The 19,595-nt window shown below is 37.4% G+C and overlaps 1 protein-coding gene across 22 annotated transcripts in view; it reads left to right on the top strand.

Annotated features, from left to right (window-relative positions):
* CPED1 (cadherin like and PC-esterase domain containing 1) overlaps positions 1–19,595 on the top strand; it is a 281,918-nt gene that overhangs the window by 138,037 nt on the left and 124,286 nt on the right. For 13 of the 22 annotated variants that reach the window (XR_014834410.1, XM_021078989.2, XM_085006011.1 and 10 more), the window contains 3 exons: positions 1,410–1,460; positions 6,725–6,914; positions 7,917–8,085. Coding sequence is in view for 18 of the 22 variants with exons in the window: in XM_021078989.2 (XP_020934648.2) it covers positions 1,410–1,460; positions 6,725–6,914; positions 7,917–8,085 (410 nt within the window). In the remaining 4 variants the exon portion in view is untranslated. Of the gene's footprint in view, positions 1–1,409; positions 2,531–3,949; positions 4,323–6,724; positions 6,915–7,916; positions 8,086–19,595 lie in introns of those variants that run through there. The other 9 variants (XR_014834409.1, XR_014834411.1, XM_021078990.2 and 6 more) reach the window with 2 other exon arrangements.

Raw genomic sequence — 19,595 nt, 5'->3', positions numbered from 1 at the left:
AAATAAGTATTCCTTGGCCAAAAAAAAAAAAATTAAGAAGTTTAGCTTAATTAGCAATTGAAAATGAAAATTAAACTGAAAAATGCTATTTTCCCTCAAATTTGGAATGGTTTTTCCTCTTAAAGATAATAGAGTTGGGGGGAGTGTGGGAAGATGAGTATTTTCAAATTACTGGTGGGTGTGTAAATGGGAATGGTCCTTCTAAAGGGGTCGTTTAACAACATGTAAGAGCTTTAACAGTTATTCTTACATGCCGTAAATTTCACTTCTAGATATTCATGTTAAGGAAATAAGAGTGTACACAAAAATTTAATTATATGCATCATTAATAAATGAAAAAAAGTAGAAGCTGCCATTATTGTAATAATAGTGGATCAGATTAAGCTATAGGCATCCAATAAAATGCTATAAAGCCATTCTGATATTGTGGGAAAATATTTATGACATGAAAGATGATTAATCAGCAAAATGAGTAGTGATTTTGATTTTCCCTCTTCAATTTATCTGATTTGTTCCTTCTGAAGGACAACTGAGCTTTGGTCACATGAAGAGAAATCATTTCTAATTTTAAGAAAGACAATGAAAAGAAGTACCATGTGTCTACAACTTTTAAAAAATTCAAGTCATTCTGTTACGAATCAAGTTTTAATCCATTAGAGTGGTTCTGGGTGTGTGGCCCCTAGACCAGCACCATCAGCATCATCTGGGAAGCTTGTAAAATTCAGATCTATTGGATCAGAATCTCTGGGTAGAAGGCCCAGTATTCTGTATTTTTATCAAGCCCTTCAGAGGATTCTGAGGCATCCTAACTTTGGAGAACCCTTGATTTAATAAAGTGAATCAATAAGCTCACAGAACAACTGATGTTAACTTCCCTTCTGATTGTCTTTCTCCCACCATTGTTTTCTTCTCTAAATGATTGCTTTACACACCCTGTTTTTACTCATTCATTTCTCCCATTGATACTTCTTAAGGAGTTTTTTAGTTTTGGGTTTTTTTTTTTTTTTTTGGTTGAATTCAGACATTAGAGTAAATATCAGTAGAACCAACTAGGCAGAAGTTATATAATTCTAATAGTTTGAGAAATTATAAGATCCTAGAACTAGAGAAATTTTGATCATCTTCAGGTAATGGATGACATTTAGACCATTCATTTTTCTCCCTTAATATTCTCTTATTGAAAATAATCAGGGTTTTTTTTTGTTTTTTGTTTTTTTTGCAATTTGAACCAGGAACTTCTTTTGTTTTACTGTAGCTTTTAGTTTAATTTAGAAAAGCTTTCGGATGTAATAAAAATTAAATAATAAAATAGGCATTTTATTAAATTATACTACGTTTCAGATTACTGAATGTGCATTCTTTTATTTTGCTTAATAGCTTCCACTTTAAATTTACCTTTCTTTTTCTAGCTGCGGTTCCACAAAATATTAATGAAACCAAAGAAATACATTGCAGTAATGGTGAGTTGTACTGAAAGTATTTCAGAATCATAATCAACAGTTAAGGCTCAGCCCTGCTTTGAAAATCATCGTATTTGGGGATGTTTAGGCTGATAGTGTATTTTATGCAAACTTTCAGCAGTTACGAGATTTCTGAGTGAGTCAATTTTGTCACTTTTGCATAAGAAGACTTTTAATTTCCCATTTCCGAAAATGAAATTACGTTTGTGTGTTTGCATGTTTAAAGACAGTAATTTCCAAACTTATTTTGAAGGGCTGCAACAGTGCTAATGCTTTGCCTTGGGGGCTCTCAAATGGCAGAGCTTGGTGTCTCCTCTCTATATTGATTTTTAGTGCTTTCACTACCCAGCAGTAATTCTTTTCTGCCAGATGGTTGATAAAATGGATAGTACTTGAGTCAAGTTTTCTTTATAACAATTGAGAGTTTTTAAGCCAAATTATAATTTATTTTCTTAAATTCACAAACTTGGTACCAAGGTATAATCAATAAAATACATAAGTACCTGTATATAACAGTAATATATTTGTAAATATTATATAGATTTTTAAATTTTTTAATAGTTGTCTTCATTCTGGTCAGTGTTATTCCGGTAGTCTTACAAATTTATCATCCTAGGGAATATTAGTGAGTTTTCCAAGATCACAGTGCTATTAAATGCATGAGATGAATCATGAAGCTGGGTCTTCAGATTCTTTTTCCTAGGTTCATACCCTCATATCCTGTAATAATATGATGTAAAAATAAGAATTCTACTTATCAGGTTTGTTTTTTGACAATGTATACCAAATTATGTATTTGGCACTAAAACATACACAAAAAATTTAGCTTTTCACACACACAAAAAATATATATATATATATATTCTGATAAAACATTTTAAAGCTGAAAAAAATAAAATTTATGGAGTAAGGCCGAGTTTATTGTAAATAAAAGTCTTCCAATTTAGTAACTCTAATATCTTTCTTCTCAAATGCAGTTTAATCCATTCATTAGGTTTTTCTTTTGTTTTGTTTTGTGTTTTTGCTTTTTAGGACTGCACCTGCAGCATATGGAAGTTCCTAGACTAGGGGTCAAATCAAAGCTACAGCTGCCAGCCTATGCCACAGCCACAGCAATGATGGATTTTAGGCACATCTGTGACCTACACCACAGCAACGTCAGATCCTTAACCCACTGAGTGAGGCTAAGGATCGAACCCACATCCTCATGGATCCTGGTCAGGTTCATTACAGCTGAGCCATGACAGCAACTCCCCATTGCTCATGTTTTAGCACTTTCATTAAAATCAGCATAGGGCAAGAGGTCATACAATAAGGTGGTTTAATAGACTCAACAAGTACATCCAATTGAAAAAGAACATTGTAAAGAAAATATTGCTCAGTAGGAAAAAGTAACAGATATTATTTAAACACCTTTCCTTCTCTGCACTTACCATTCAATCTCCAACTCCTAGAAAAATACATGCTATTCAGTTCTTTGATTTTTTTCATTTATAAAATGAAATGGCTGTACAAGATAATCTCATTTTTTTTTCAACTCCCAGGTAACATAGGGCAGAGGATGTGAGCATATTAGATAAGCCGTTCAAATTTATTCGTATTTTTGTGTTGATAAAAACTAGTCCTACCTAGGTCTTCATAATTAATCTTCCCGCTTTTATGGTATGATGTAGGATTTTAAAAATAACTTGCTGATGCCTTAGAACAGGTGGGATTATCTCTGAGCGTCTAGGCTGTTATTATGTTTAATATGAATTATGACTACCCCTCAAGAGGGCAACAAAATTCTGCGGTTAAAAGGAATCCATTAAAAGCAAGCAGAACTCCAAACAGCCTTACCATGTATACTTGCCAAATACATTGAGCAGTCTGCTACCACCTTATCTCACACTGGGTTCTCTGCAGAGCTAAGGTAAGCTGGCCCAAGACAAGTTGGGACTAGCTTGGGAAGGATGCCAAGGAAACACCAGGTGTTTGTAGGCCACACCACTGATGATTCAGTTGAAGATGAGGTCAGAACGAAATCAGCTTTCAAGCAGGGGTCTAGGATGCAGCACCTTAGCCAGAGATGAAGAGTTTCTGATGAAACCAAAAACAAGTGCTTACCAAAATCTTGCTTAAGAGAATGATTGCAGATTTTGTCTCCTGTAGGGCTGAATTTCAATGTTGTAACGGGCAAGTCCCGCTGAACATTTAAATTGACACAATATTATAAATCAACTATACTCTAATAAAAATAAAATAAGGTAAAATGTTAGGTACATTTGTGTGTAGAAGAGATTTATAGCCAATAAAGATGACAGTTAAAAAAGACTAAGTACATTGTCAGTAATATCTCAGATGTATATGATATGTATTTATACAAAACAACTACCAATAATCATGTCCATTGATAGCTTATTTTTGTTACTAAAATCTTTTTTTTTTTTTTTTGGTCTTTTTGCCTTTTCTAGGGCCACTCCCGCGGCATAGGGAGGTTCCCAGGCTAGGGGTCTAATCGGAGATGTAGCCACAGCAATGTGGGATCCGAGCCGCATCTGCGACCTACACCACCACTCACGGCAATGCCGCCAGATCCTTATCCCACTGAGCAAGGTCAGGGATCAAACCCGCACCCTCATGGTTCCTAGTCAGGTTTGTTAACCACTGAGCCACGACAGGAACTCCCAGTTACTAAAATCTTGAACAACTACCATGAAGATACTCACTTACATATGCAAGCTATAAAAATGAAAACAATCATTCATATTCAGAAAAAAAAATTTTTTACTCTTAAGTGAAAGTATAAACCATAGGGAAATTAACTCTCAGTGATTATTTTATAAAAATATATAAAGTACATTTTCTTAGATTACTATTTTGTCTTTTTGTCTTTTGTCTTTTGTTGTTGTTGTTGTTGTTGCTATTTCTTGGGCCGCTCCCGAGGCACATGGAGGTTCCCAGGCTAGGAGTTGAATCGGAGCTGTAGCCACCAGCCTACACCAGAGCCACAGCAACGCAGGATCCGAGCCACGTCTGCAACCTACACCACAGCTCACGGCAACGCTGGATCGTTAACCCACTGAGCAAGGGCAGGGACGGAACCCGCAACCTCATGGTTCCTAGTCGGATTCGTTAACCACTGCGCCAAGACGGGAACTCCTTAGATTACTATTTTGAAAAAACTCTTCCACTTTGTTATTCATCTAGCTGGTTCTGAGCATAAAAGTATAGTGCAAGTGTTTCTATAACTTTCTGCCTAAGAAGTGGTCTTTTTGGACACACTTTTCATTTCCCTGAACTCTAGCTTGTTTGAAATGTGCAGTTGGGTTTCACAGTCTCCATTTGAATCTCCTGACCAACAATAGCCTGATTTTACTGCGCTTGTCTCAGTGCCTTAAACATAGACTATTGCCAGGAAAAAAAAATCTTTGATAAAAAAAATGAATGCATTATTAGTAAATGGTTGAATTTGTATGAAAAGCTATGAGCTAATAGGATCATTGAAATTATAGATGCAGTCCACCTATAGCTATTAGGCAGATAAAATCTTTGGTAATGAGTAAAATCAATCAAGCAGATAGCACACCAAGTTCACTCAGTTTTTCAACTAAATTGACCAGTTTTTTATTGACTCTTTCCTACCATGACATTACAATACATTTGTTGTATTATTATTGTTCCTAATTTGTGCCTGAGTAGTTTTTTTCTTCCACCAGCTGAGAAAACCATCATGGGGCAGAAACACATGTTTATTCACTTTCATCCTTTTAGGGCATGATGGGAGTTAAGCTGAGACCTAGTTCTCAGAACTAGAATAAAGCACCTATGAGGTTGGTGGTATTTGTTGCCATGGAGTATGTGGTGCATCTCCATGTCTGGCAAAGAATGTCCAGGATGTGAAGGGAGACGGGAAGGAGAAGCCAAGGAAGTTGTGAGATGCCTTATCTGCTTTATTGGGAGCTTGGCTTGGATTCTGGAGGTGATGGAAAACCATTAAAAAGAACTAAAACCAACTCATCAGATTTGATTTTAGAAAAATCCTTGTGGTAGCTGTCTAACAATAGAGGAAGAGACAGCAGTGAACGGAATAATCAACTTTCTTTACATTCAAATGCATAGCTTCCTGCTGAAAAAAAGGTGTTACCTCCTTTTTTTTTTTTTTTTTTTTTTGCTATGTTGTTAAACATACCCAACATTTTATTGAAAGGCAACAGAAGAGACTTTCATTTTATTGATTTCTATAGAATTTCCTGTGTTTATCTTTACTGGAATTTTGTTGACTATTGAAAAGTATTTCTGGCACAAAACACTTGTTAATATTTTTCGGAAAAACATTTGCTTTTGAGTAATTTGTTTATTTCAAATGTAAACACAGTATAGGTTAGCAGTGTCTGTTATATGTGCCTATAAATATATTTTTCTTTGAGTGATTTGTTTATTTTAATTATGAACACGATATAGTTCAGCAGTGGCTGGTATGTGTGCCTGTATTTTTCTTTGAGTAATTTGCTTATTTCAAATATGAACACAATATGGTTTAGCAGTGGCTTGTATATGTGTCTATAAATATATTTTTCTTTGTTCTTCACCAAGATACTTTTATAAAAATTGAGCTACCAAGTTGCAACCCTTAAAAAACTGGCTTAGGATCAGTGTATGAAGTAATATGCTAGGTTCTATAATGGGATTGAGCAGACAATCCCATTATATGTTAGGGTACTTTCTTAAGTTGAGATAGTTGGGGTATGGAAGGGGTCTCATGTTTTCGTATCTGAGTGTTTGTTATGATACTGGATTTTGCATTCTTTGCCCCACCATGCTGCCTATAAGCTACACATCAATCCAACTGCAGTTTAATAACACTTCATATTAAGACATTTTCCTTATTTTCTGATGGTAGTCTTCTGTCACCACGCTGCAGATTCATTATCCCCCCCTCACTTATACAGTTGCGTGATATAGACAAATACTATGAAATGCTATCAATCCACTGTAAAGACATTTTCTGACCTGTGCCTTTAAACTTTTAAAAGCAGAGCAAAAAATATCATCTCTATAAGACCAACTAAAGTCAACAACTGTTACATGAAGCAAAATCTACAAAATTTGGTGACTAGAAAAACCCAGCTGAAGCCACAAATCAACTATGACCAGAGTGCCAAATGGAAAATCAGCAGTAATCATTAAAGTTATTCAGAAGAGCTTAAAAAACATTAATCATAGGTGATTTTTAAAATATCCTTGTCACAGGTGTATATTTGTCATTGTTTTTGTTTTTTTAGCAGATAAAGACACACAGTGTCATATCAAGCAGATCTTCACATATCCACGTTTGAAACTAAACCCTGAATTTAACCCGGAGATCAAAGATTATTACTCTGAAGTCCCATTTGATGTGGTAACACTAACAATCGGAGCAGAGACGTCTAAGTGTCATTGCAAAGTGTACCTGCATGAAGGGGCAGGACCAAGGTATGAGGATGTTGACAGGGCCTGAGGGATGACATCATTGAAGATGGTTCAGAAAACTGGAGGCACAAGATCCATTGGAGGGATTGCCAGGGTGTGAGATGCTACTGCTTTACAGATGCCATGTGCTTTAAGAGAACACATAAGTGCTCTACAGATCTGCTGATAATCTTGCAGTCTAACCTTTGTAACTATGTTGCCCCCAAAGAGGATCTCGTGATATGAAATCTCAAAGAGGGTTCATTAAGGGAAAATTTAGTTATTGTTATCGTCATGTTTTCAGATTTTTAAAGAGTTCATCCTTCTGAATGGTAGCCTCCTACTACCCCACCCCAATGCCTCAAATTTTGAATATTCAGGTGTTGATTCCTTAATAAACATTTTGGTTGCAGACCTAGTCACACTAACATTCCTAGACGCATGGCAGTTTTTTCTTTTGACTCTTTGCACAGTCACTAACTCTTTCATCATTTGAACAGAAGGTAGAACCTTATTATATGTCATGTCCATGGCAAGGAATGTAGCTGTGTGACTGTGCTGTGGGGGAAGAAATGCCTTTGGCGTTCCTGGGAGCTGGGAGAGTATAGTAGAAAGAAAAGGGGATTCAAGTCAGACCAACCTGGGTCCCAACCCTGACTCCACCATGTGATTCTGGGCAGTTTGTTTCCAAGTTCTATGTTGTGGTCTCTATATTTAAAATGGGGCAGTCATGGTTTATGTATGGAATTATGTATATTAAATATGATAATGTTGATCCTGATAAGTGTTTAATACATAATAGTTCCCATGCCTATAACTGATAGAGGCCATGACTTGCACTGCAAGATAATTCGTGGCATGCCAAAGTGCAAGGAAACATAAGTTAAAATATTTTTTTTCACATGTTAGGTGTCTTACAAAGTTGTATAGATCTTATCTTTTTTTATCCAAATTATAGATATTTAATAAATATTGTTTGAATCTATTGTCTGAATCTATTTGGGTTGTTTCTCTCTGTCTCTCCAGCTTTGCCAACTACCCTCTGGGTTTAGGGATGAACAAAATTTCAGTGCTTGTGGTGGATGAATCTCCGGCACAAGGTGAGACCCTGGTCACGTACAAATTCGCCATCTATAGAGAAGACCGTCCAAGTCTGCCCTTGTTTGAGGACTTCACAGCATGCGGTTTTGTGCAGGTAAGTGAACTTTACATTGGCACTTGGGTCGCATCGGGAGTGCTCCATTAACCCAGGTGAAAAAGGTCAAATGAAAATTATTAGGACAGAAATGTATGCGTTCAAATCCAAATGATTGTGGTCTCATTTCAAAAGAGAGAGTCCCAGCCAGGTACGTAAGAGATCTTGTTGTGAGTGATTTTCTTGTTAGTGGTGGCTATTCCCTGCACGTAGAGTGTGTAGTGGATTTATTGTGGTTCATATTAAAAAAAAAATGTCTGAGGACTCACATTTAGTTATAAAATCGGTTTTACGTTTCCTTTTTGAATTGTGTTGTGTTTCTTGGATTTGTCCCTGGAACGACTTTGAAATTTTAAACTAGATTCAGTGGAATTTCTTTTCAAGAATGAGAGGAAAATTGACGAAACTCTTTTATGGATGGGATGAATGAAATTAAATTTCCCTGGGTAGATACATCTCTCCTTTACTTCCAGTGCTTTAATAATTTCTAAAGACTGTAGTTTCTCTTGCGAGCAACCATACCATTCTGTAGCCTGTTTGGAGGAGGGTGAACATTACCCAGAGGCTTTGTCTTATTGGGTGGGTCTCTCCTCTGTTTTTTCCTTTTTCAGGATTCTATGTATAACCTTCTGTATTTGCTTACGTCACATACTCTGGCTACACGTGATTCTAGGAAAACAGTAATTGATACTCTTATCATGATAACCAATCCACTTAGACAGAATAGTTGCAACTATGTCATGTCTCCGTGCTTGCTGTGCTACCTGGAACATGAAGCACAGATGGTTCATAAAAGAGAGAAATGGCTGACTTGGGCTCAGCAAGCAGGATGGATACCATGTTTTCTTAAATGGAACAGCCATAAAGAGTGTTCTCTCCCCCCTCTACCCACCACCACCACAATCTCCTCTATTCTCAAGGGCTTAATACTATTTTGAAAGGGTGTTCATTGCTGAGATTTTTATTTTTCAAGAAAACATATACCTGTGATTTATGAATTACCACCAACTCAAAGGGAATTTCACATTGGCAGAAAGATTGGTCTAACGTAGGACAGAACTGTTATTCTGAAAGATATTAGTAGGTGTACTTTAAAAAAAAGATGGAAAAGAGTAGTGTTTCATGGGTATGAAGCAATGGGTTGAACAAAATTAAATACGTTTCATTATTGTAAGACTTCTCAGAATCTGTCATATACTTAGTCAAATGGTGGGCCTTCAAAAGAAGAATATGTGGTGGCCAGAATCTCCAAACTTATGTGATATCCTTATAATGGAATAGCTACTGATACTCTTCTATGGAACACAGTTGAGGAAACAGTGGGCTGGACTATGGGGAAGACCACAAGATACTTTGTCCTCCGTTACCCACTTTTCGGTTTGCATCTTAGAGGTGCCCAACCTCAGGGTTTTTCCAAGCTGGAAAACAAGTGATAGAGCCACACCAAAAATGTTCCTCAGGGTGGCAATCAAAACCTAGGTGAAGGAGTGTTGTTGTTGAAGTGGGTGTGTATGTGTAATTATTTCCAAACTATTCTCTCTTTCTTTGGTGTGTGACTGTATTTATAATATAGATATCACTCCAATATTTTAGATAAAAACAAATTCTTAGAATAAATCATCTTTGAGGGAAAGCTAACAGTATGTTTTTTTTCCCAGAATATTTATGGTTACCAACAACAGCTATTTTTTAAAAGCACCATAGGTTTAATTTTAATGTAGATTTTAATTTTCAAAAGTCTCTATAGATGACTCCATTTTTATTGGCCAGTAAACTTGGCTTTTATAGGGAGTAAATATATAATAAAAGGTAAAAGGGAAAATAAAATTTCTACATCAGGGCATGAGAGAATGCTATTTTTACTTTTCAGCTGTCACCAGTTAGGTTTGTCCTATTGAAATTTTGCTGTATCTTTTGAAATGTAATTGAGTTACCCACAGTTATTGCCATGAGTGTATATTTTGGTTCAACTCTAAACTTCACCATGGTAGATGACTCATATTCATTATTTGGCTATATACAGAACCATTTAATGTGTATAAATAGTTCAGTGTGCATTTTTGTTCAGTTTCCTAGTGTTCACAAAACTGTAAAACCCTTATGGCGGATCTTTGAACACTGACATGCGTTTCAGGAATATGTTTTCCTTTCTGGGTGTCTTCCGGAGAGACCTTTGTACATCTAATTGTAATTACGTACATGATGACTGTCTAGAGAGGTGGCAGCAGGAATGAGGGTGGTCCCATGAGTGCAAGGGACATTGCAGAGGTGGAATATGCAGGGTTCGCCCACATGCCTCTGATATATCATATCTTTGTCCTTCTTAATGACACCCCTCTGGTTCAGTTCTTGTTACTTATTGACTCAAATACTAAAACAGTCCCCAGCTTTATTTCCTCATATCTCTCTGACTCTTCTCCAGTTCAGTTTTACGCGCTTGATCTTGATCAGCTTAAAGCACAGTCTGTCACAGATTTTGCCAAAACTGCTCCAAGGTGCTCCCGTGATGGTCACTCACTGCTCTCATGTTTGTCCATATGTTTTTCCAGCCTCGTGTCCCATTATTTGTCAGTGTATTTTCTGCATCTGCTAACTTGGCCTGTTTACCCTTACCCAGACATGCTTCCCAATCATATGTCACTGTCTGATAATGTCTATCCTACTGGAAACTAACAAGAGTTTATGTGATGTCACTCCAGACGCTGTAACTTGGATTCCAGTGTAGGAGTTCTGATCCAAGTTGAATAAAAGGGTGCTTTAGAGGTCAAAGCTACCCCCAACTAGATACTGTCGCTTATCATTTATTATGTGCCAGGCTCTGTCCTAAATGCTTTACATTTAATTATAGTCTCTTTAATCCTTACAGCATCCTTACACTGAATTTTACTCTTAGCCCTTGGTTTCGGAGGAGAACCCCCAAAGATCAGAGACGTTAAAGAAATTGCCTGAAGTCATACAGCTTCTGAGGGGTAGGGCTTGGATTCAGATCCAAGTGTGCCCAGTTCCAGAGTCCACGTTGTGTTACGTGGCCTCCAGGCAGAATGTGCTCTCTCACAGGCATGGACTTTTCTGTCCCAGGAGGTATTCAAGCATTAGTTGGAAATCCGCCTCTCCAAGGAACAGATGAGGAATTGGATTAGATAATTTTCATTTCCATGATGGTAATAAAATCAGAAGTCTCATTGACCCTCAGTGTATTGCAAAGTTCTGGGATTAAAGTACACTGCTGCTGAGGTGGGCTCATGCCAAGGTGGACCCAGCACAGTGGGCGTGGGGCTGTGGGGCCTGGGAAGGAGTTGCTCAGCTTCAGGGGCTGCAACTGCAGGCCATCATGTCCTTTGCTGAGAAGCAGACCTGCCCACATGGACTCCAGCAAGGACGCAGACCCCTACAGCTCTCCATCCCCTCTGCCTGATTCTAGTTGTCTAGTCAAGCACACCATGTGCTCTGGTGACACTGGCAGGAACCCTCCTCCTGAGCCCAAAGAGGAAGAATAAACTAGCGAAGCAGGTGCTGCTGTCCTCTAGAAAGTGGTATTGGTCTGGTCTGCTGGGCAGGAAGAACCGCCCCCAGGAGGACAGTAGGGGAGAAGCTTCCATTACACAAACCAGGAGTCCTTAGGTAGAATGAGTTAGGGCAAAGGGCAACAGTGGAGCCTGGCAGCCAGACCACCGGGTAACCCCTAGTGTATTGATGCTATCTGATATTTTTCGTCTTTGCAGCTCCCTGTGAGCTAAGGGGGGAAAAGGTCAGGAAAAGCTGTCAGAAAATTATGAGGCACTTAACTTCACAAGAAGAGGATACCACAGTGGCCAAGAAGCATATAAAAAGATACTCAACCCCACTGGTCCTCAGGGAAATGCAAGTTAAAACCACAGCGTGATACCACTACCCACTTAGCCCACAGTAAAAAACACAAAAGAGACTGACAATACAAAGTGCTGGAGAGGATGTGGGGCATTTTTTCTTTCATACACTGTGAAATGTTTGCCCACGTTGGAAAATTTTGGCGGTATTACTATAGCTAACATACACATGAACTGTGACATAGCAGACCTGCTAGCTAGGTACCCAAGATAAAGGAAGCCATAAGTCCATCAAAAGACATATCCAAGAAGTCTTTTTTTTTTTAACTTCTGAAACACTTTACTTTTTTGAGCAGTTTTAAGTTTACCATAACTTAGATGAAGTGTAGAAATTACCTTTAGGCCTCTCTGAGTCCCACACATACCTAGCTTTTCATTGTCAACATTACTCCCCAGAATGGCACTTTTTTTTTTTTTTACCAAGATAAACCTATATTGACCCATCATACTCACCAAAGCCCTAGTTGACTTTAGGCTTTACCCTCTGTGTTGCACATTCTGTGGGTTTGGACAAAGGTATAATGACATGTATCCATCATCAAGCATACAGAATATTTTCACTGCCCTAAAAATCTTCTGTGCTCCACCTATTTGCCCTCCCACTGCCCACCAATGCCAGGCAACCACTGATTTTTTTTTTCATTGTTTCCATAGTTTTACCTTTTCTAGAGTGTCGTACAGTTGGAATCATACAGTATGTAGCCTTCTCAGATTGACTTATTTCACTTAATGATAAGCATTTAGGTTTCCTCCAAGTCCTTTCATGGCTTGAGAGCTCATTTTTTCAAAGCACGAGACATCTTTGTATCAGTTGTGTTTATTTTCATTAATTTATTTATTTATGTCTTTTTAGGGCCGCACCCACGGCGTATGGAGAGTTCCATGCTAGGGGTCTAATCGGAGCTACAGCTGCCAGCCTACACCACAGCCACAGCAATGCCAGATCCAAGCTGCCTCTGCAACCTGCACCATAGCTCAGCCCAACGCCAGATCCTTCACCCACTGAGCAAGGCTAGTATTGAACCTGTGTCCTCATGGATACTAGTCAGATTCTTTTCTGCTGAGCCACAATGGGAACTCCAATAGTGTTTATTATAACTAAAAGCTATAAAAAGTTTAATAAGATAAATTCAATATAATTCCACTGAGGTGTTTAAAAATAAATTATTGATAAACACAAACATTGATAAATCTCTAAAACATTATGTTGAGAAAAAGAAGACATACATAAAAAAGAACTACTGTATTTCATTTATGTGAAGTTTAAGAAAAGGCAAAATTAATCTATGGTGAGAGACAAAATAGTAGTTACCTAGAGGGTGTGGGAGCTTCTTGGCATGAGGAAACTTTGGGGGTAAATGTCCTATATCTTAATCTGGGTGGTAATTACACATATAGTGAGGTGGTTTATAGATTTTTAAAAATTTAATTAACCGTGCACTTAAGATTTGTGCATTTTGCTGTATATAAAATACTTGTGTGTTTGGTGATATATATGGATATTGGCCATAAATTATACCTCAGTAATAGAAGAAAAATGTATTAGTGGGGAAGTATGTGCTATCTTCCAAGACATGCCTCCTTTCTTAAATAGATTGATCAGAAACAAGTTAATTATCATACAGTTACCTTAGGCAATAGATTTTATTAGGAACTTGTTACTATAATACAAAGAAAAATATTAGAAAATTCTTGTGGGATGTATCATACAGATGATTACAGAAAAGTATTTCAGTCATTTATAAGAATCCTTTCCAGAAGGTCTTAATTTAAAGTTTATGTGTGGTCTCACAGTAGTACTCTAGTATATAGGATGGAAAAATGTCTAATAAGCACAAGTGATTTTTTTAGTCTTTCTTTTAGAAACCATCAAATGAGTGAACAGATAATAAGTGAATAATGTGGATTGCTTTAGACACTTAACGAGGCACAAGAGGGCTCAGAAGCTGAGAGGAGTCAATAGCAGAGGTAGGATTTTCTCAGCATAGGCTCCAGTTAAAATTCTAATCAGAGTCTTTCCCTCTCATTAGAGTCTTTAAGGTTTCACAGCAAACTGATGCTGTGATGAAGTCTAGAATACAGAGAGTGAGGGATGACATTCCCAATTGCCTATCAGGTCTCAGGTGTTTCTGAATTTCCAAATTAGGTTAACCGGTGAACAGATATACATTAGGAGACTTACAAACTTTTGGTCTTCCAAATCGCGCTTTTTCTTTTCTGCCAATGACTATAGTGCCTTCATTATGTCTTCAGGTTGAAATCCCAAGTTGAACTATTGCATATTAAATGATAGACTGTCCTGTTTGCATCCCCAAAGCCCTACACGTGGCAAGCTAAAAGGAAATGGATTAAACTTGAATTATGTTTTATTTGTTGGTTAAGGGGGAAAATTATAATTCCTCCTTACATTTCAAATTAGGTTTTGGCCTAGTGGACTCCATTACTAAATTTTAAATAAGCATAAAAGGCAATCCACTTTCAAATAACCAAAAAAAAAAGGGAATCCAGTTTGTGATTAATCAAGCCTCCTAATTTCTCCTTCCTCCATTCTCTCACATTCTAGACACCAAACTATTCATTTTCCTCTTTCACAATGACTAATAGTGAAGAGGAGAGCAAATATAAGGTATGCCAGTCTTCAAAAAATCAAATTACTGTGGCGATTTGGTGAATAGTAAAATAATTTAATTAATTTTCTAGTAGACACTTCGATTTATTTATATGATCAAACGTTGTTAAGTACTTGCTTAGCCATAATAAACTTATTGGAGTTTAGTGTCTGTTTCTAATTACATTGCCAACTGGAATTTGCATATGGTACCCACAGAGGCCACTCTTAGTTGATTTATTTCCAGTGAGGGAGAAAGTATTAATTTACATGACTGATATAAAACAGCCAGATTTGGACCAAGGCTTCTCAATCGCAGCAGTACAGATACTGGGGCTGGATAACTTTTTTGTCTTGTGCAGCTGCCTATGCAGCATCCCTGCCCTCCATCCACTAGATTCCAGTAGCATACCCTTCTCTGACCTGTGACAACCAAAACGTCACACGTGTCTCCTGAGGGGCAAAATCGGCCTCATCTGAGGACCACTAATGTATTTCCATAAGAGGTCCTGCTTTTGTACTTTCTGCTAGTAAAGCTAGTAAAGCTGTAGTGGATTTACTAGAGCTAGGAATAGTTTAAATGTTAAATGTGGAAGAATTACTCTTATCTTTTTTCCTCGTATTCCTCATAGTAGTCAGTGATACTACTCTGGCAGTTCTTTAATTTGCCATCTTTTCTGTCTAATTATAATCAGAAATATGAATTCAATTATAGAAAACATGATTCGTAATGGAACATAAAAAGGCAGACAACAAGACTAGACTATTTCATTTTGATTTATCCATAGCAGCATAATGTTTTGCTGTTAGGAGGAAAGATTTAGAAAGTCATAAACCGTTATTATTGCTGGTGTATGTCATGCACAGGAATTAATAAGATATATTTATGTTCTAAGGAAATTAAAATACATATGGGGAAATATTTCTTTTAATATCTCTTTCCAAATCAAAATTTCTTGACATGGGTAACAAGATAGCATCCACAGAAATTGATTTGTATAGATGATCTATGATCTCACGTAGATTCTGCCCCCAAAGTGTTGTGTCAGAATAGAGCCATAAATAAAATCTACAGAAAGGTCATATAGCAAAATGGAGGAGACTACATTTCATGGGAACCATTTGCTAGAAACAACTTTCATTTTAAAATAAATTACAATTAATAAAGGGAAAATACCAAGAAAAGAAAAAACCATAATTAAAAAAAAAAGATTTTTTTAGCTACATATTTAGCTACATTTTTTAGCTCCAACATTTAGCTACATATTTCTTTTTTTTTCTTTTTCTTTTTTTTGTCTTTTCTAGGGCCCACACCCACGGCATATGGAGGTTCCAAGGTGAGGGTTCTAATCAGAGCTGTAGCCTCTGGCCTACGCCAGAGTCATAGCAACGCGGGATCTGAGCTGCATCTGCGACCTACACCAGATCTTTAACCCACTGAGCAAGACCAGGGGCCGAACCCGCAACCTCATGGTTCCTAGTTGGATTCGTTAACCACTGAGCCACAACAGGAATTCCAAGCTACATATTTAAAACTGCAATTTTCTGCTTTATTTAAAAAAAACCCTAATTGTCAATTTAGTTACTGTGTTATTAAATGATGTGTGAAAGACTTCAGCAATAACATTTGAAAACGCTTTATAATTTTCCCATATGTCTTTTGTATCTTTCCAACAACACAGTGGTTTATTATAAAACAACTTATATGATAGCTGTCTAATGTCATAGCAAATACCCATAATAAAAGAATAGAAGAGCATGTATCAATGATTGCTTAATAAAAACCTTTTTTGTTTCTGAAGTTGTAGTATTAACTACATACTCATTTTAGTTGTTTTTAGTGACCACTTATTATTTACTTCAATATCCCAGAGGAATGTGACTGAATTTTTCAGCAGTAGAGTCTGTATTGTAGAGACATGCTCCAAGCCAGGAAGTGTTTATGAAGTATCTACGCTATACTCGGTTCGTAGAAATTGGCCACATGCTGTAGGGGGGACACTGACAGCAGCTGCAGAGGAGGGGTTGTTATGCAACATTTATGGAACATTTATTAGGTGCCAGGTATCAAGCTAAGCACTTTACCATCCTGCCTTACTCAGTGTTCTCCACAACCCTAAGCAGGTGATTTTTTTTTGTCCCCACCCCCCCCCTTTTTTTTTTTAACATATGGAGTTTCTAAGACTTTAGAATAGTTAGAACAGTTAGCAAGCTTGTCCAGGATTTCTGTATAACATGTAATTAGTGGCAAAGGTATGATTGGAATACAGGTCTGACTCAAATTGATCCCCTTTAATGGATACATTGGACCCCAGAATCTAAAACTCTCTTCACACTTAACAACAGAATTGATCTTTTTTAGGAAACGCTCATTTAGCCAGAATTTAACCTGTCAAAATTTAGTTAACTAAATCTGTTTCTATGGTCGTGTACAGTGATAATTTTTATAATGTTCTGAAATCACTGCAAAATTCTGAAGTCTTTGTAATCTTTATTTTGGCAAGTGATGTTATGACATACCTTCCCTTTGAAAGTACACTTATTATGAGAGTTTTAATGCTAATATCTAATATTTTACTAGACACCTTATATATACATTTATACCTTACTTTCTTTATCCAATATTTAAACTAGGTTATACTCTTTTACATATCAGAATTCTACTCGGCCAGAACGCTGTTATTGTTACCGATTGTTAAAGTGATTTCCAGTAGACAGGCTTTTAAAAATGTTGTACACGATACACAATTGGAGTAATTTCCAATTAATCATTTTCACTATTTAGCACACCTCACTACCTTACTGTTTTTATTAAAGCAGCCAAAGTACAGTTTTTGAAAATTTAAAAACAAACTTTGTTGGAGTTTCTGTTGTGGCTTGGTGTGTTATGAATCTGATTCCATGAGCATGTGAGTTCAATCCCTGGCCTCACTCAGAGGGTTAGGGATCCAGCAGTATATACCATGAGCTATGGTGTAGGTCACAGATGCAATTTATATCTGGCATTGCTGTGGCTGTAGCTAGCAGCTGCAGCTCCGATTCAACTCCTGGCCTGGGAACTTCTATATGCCTCAGGTGCAGCCCTAAAAAGCAAAACAAACAAACAAAAACCAGCTTTGTTCATGCATGATTTATAATGGTGAGAAGGCTGTATTGGGGCGCTGACGATTTAACTTCAATGATACATTCATCAATGTAAATACCCTGCCTTTCACACTCCAATTTAATCCTCACGACAAGCAGGTTAGACGGTGTAAGTGATTTATATTATCTATTCCACCTCACTAATTTCCAAGAGGAAACTGAGTCTTAGGCTACAGATTTTATATTTTTATATTTATTTACATATTCATTTACTCATTGCTACTTATATTAATTTATATGTTTATGTTTTTATTCTATTTGTTTAGATTTTATATTAAATGTTTTCTATTTTGGTGATATTTCTCAAGGTTCCTCAAGTGTAAATTTCCGCCTTACATGATTTCTTATGATACCTCTCTGCCTTTAATGAGTGAAAATCAAGTAGGTTCCTGAATGCTGTGATTGAATGGGGCATTTAGATTTGGAACATATAGAAGAGAATGCCTTCTTTGTAAAAGTCACATTATTCTCTTGCTCTATAAGTAGGACGGGAGCCAGTTTTCTCTGTGGAAATTATTTTATCAGAGCAAATTTTGCATCTTAGCCAAGTATCTCAGGCCACTTTCCTAACCTAGCAGTTAAGGTCCATGGACTCCAAGGCTAGTGCTTGTATTTGTTGTCAGGGAAGCCTGAAGGTGGCCCCAGCTCTGCTTCTAATGGCTCTTCTTGGCTGTGTCTCCTAGTTCAAGATATACATTATCTCCCTTAAGCTTCAGTTTCTTTGTCTTTAAGAACAGAGCTGGTAATAGAACCTATCAATGTCAGCAGTCTGAGGATCCAGTTAGATAATGAAAGCAAAGTTCTATCTCAACTTTCATGATCCTGTGTTAAGTCAATGCTGAATTAGCATTAGCAGCAGCAACAGCATCGTCACGAAAACTCTGTCCCCACACCCTTCTAGAGGTTATCTGCAGGTGTACAGAGAAGGAGAAGAAGGGGGAATAAAGAAGACAGCAAAAGAAGTAGGAGCCAATAATATCAAGAATTGCTAGAATTGCAAAGGAGTTGTGACAGGAAGAACTAGCTAGGAGTAAGGAAGGACAGCGAGTGACCTGGGCTGTGACACAGAATTGCATTCCTGAGGATCATGGGTCCTGGCACTTTTGTCTTCATGCACTCCTTCTTTCATGAAAAAATACTTAAAATTATATTTTATGACTGTTTGATATCAAGATGAATGTATTAACCTGCATCTCTATAAAGATTCATCTTGAGGGAGAACAGAGACTTTTCTTGGACCTAAAAGTTCATTTCTTTGTTCTAAATTTTAAGTGGCTTCAGACATTTTCCTGGGCGGCTAAAAGTAGTGTGTGTGTGAAAGGCATGGTTCCCACTGTGCCGGGTAGAGAAGTGACCCTCGGCTTCTGCAGGATCTATGGCAGTGACCCCCAACTGTAGGCATTCTTTCAAGTCTTGTTAAGTGCCCTTGAGTTTAGCACTTAGCCTTTTGCATTTCTGTGTGCTAAGCCTGAGCAGCCTTTGACCAGCACTCTTCAGGAGCCCATGAGCACCAGGGGGAGTGATCTGTTATTTCCATGAGCATTTTGCACAGCCAGACGTTCTGAACGCAGAGCCACTCTCAGTGGCCAGGAAGCCTTCACAGACATCGAAGGCTTGGAAATCTTTGTGTTCCATTCAGTGTTCTTAAAAAGCAGGCAGAGACGAGAGGGGTGTGTTCCTTAATTCATGATCTATTTTAGTGCTTCTATAAATTATCTCTCTGAGTTGCTGAAAACGAGTTCTGTTAAACACCTACCTCATGAGTTAATGTAACTTACAGTCAGATAAATTACCACTTCAATAAAAACGTTTGCTCAGCACATCTGTTCTCCGTGTTTCTGCGAGTCACATCTGCTTCTTTTACAAGAAGAAACAAACTTTTACTACCGTTA

This window comes from Sus scrofa, chromosome 18 (genome assembly GCF_054392235.1).
Source record: "Sus scrofa isolate SSC_HxYL_T2T_F1_AM1 chromosome 18, Sscrofa_HxYL_maternal_Yorkshire_Landrace_v2.0, whole genome shotgun sequence".
In the NCBI taxonomy this organism is placed as follows: domain Eukaryota; kingdom Metazoa; phylum Chordata; class Mammalia; order Artiodactyla; family Suidae; genus Sus; species Sus scrofa.
The sequence above is the reverse complement of the archived record's forward strand: the minus strand, read 5'-3'. Positions and strand labels throughout refer to the sequence as shown.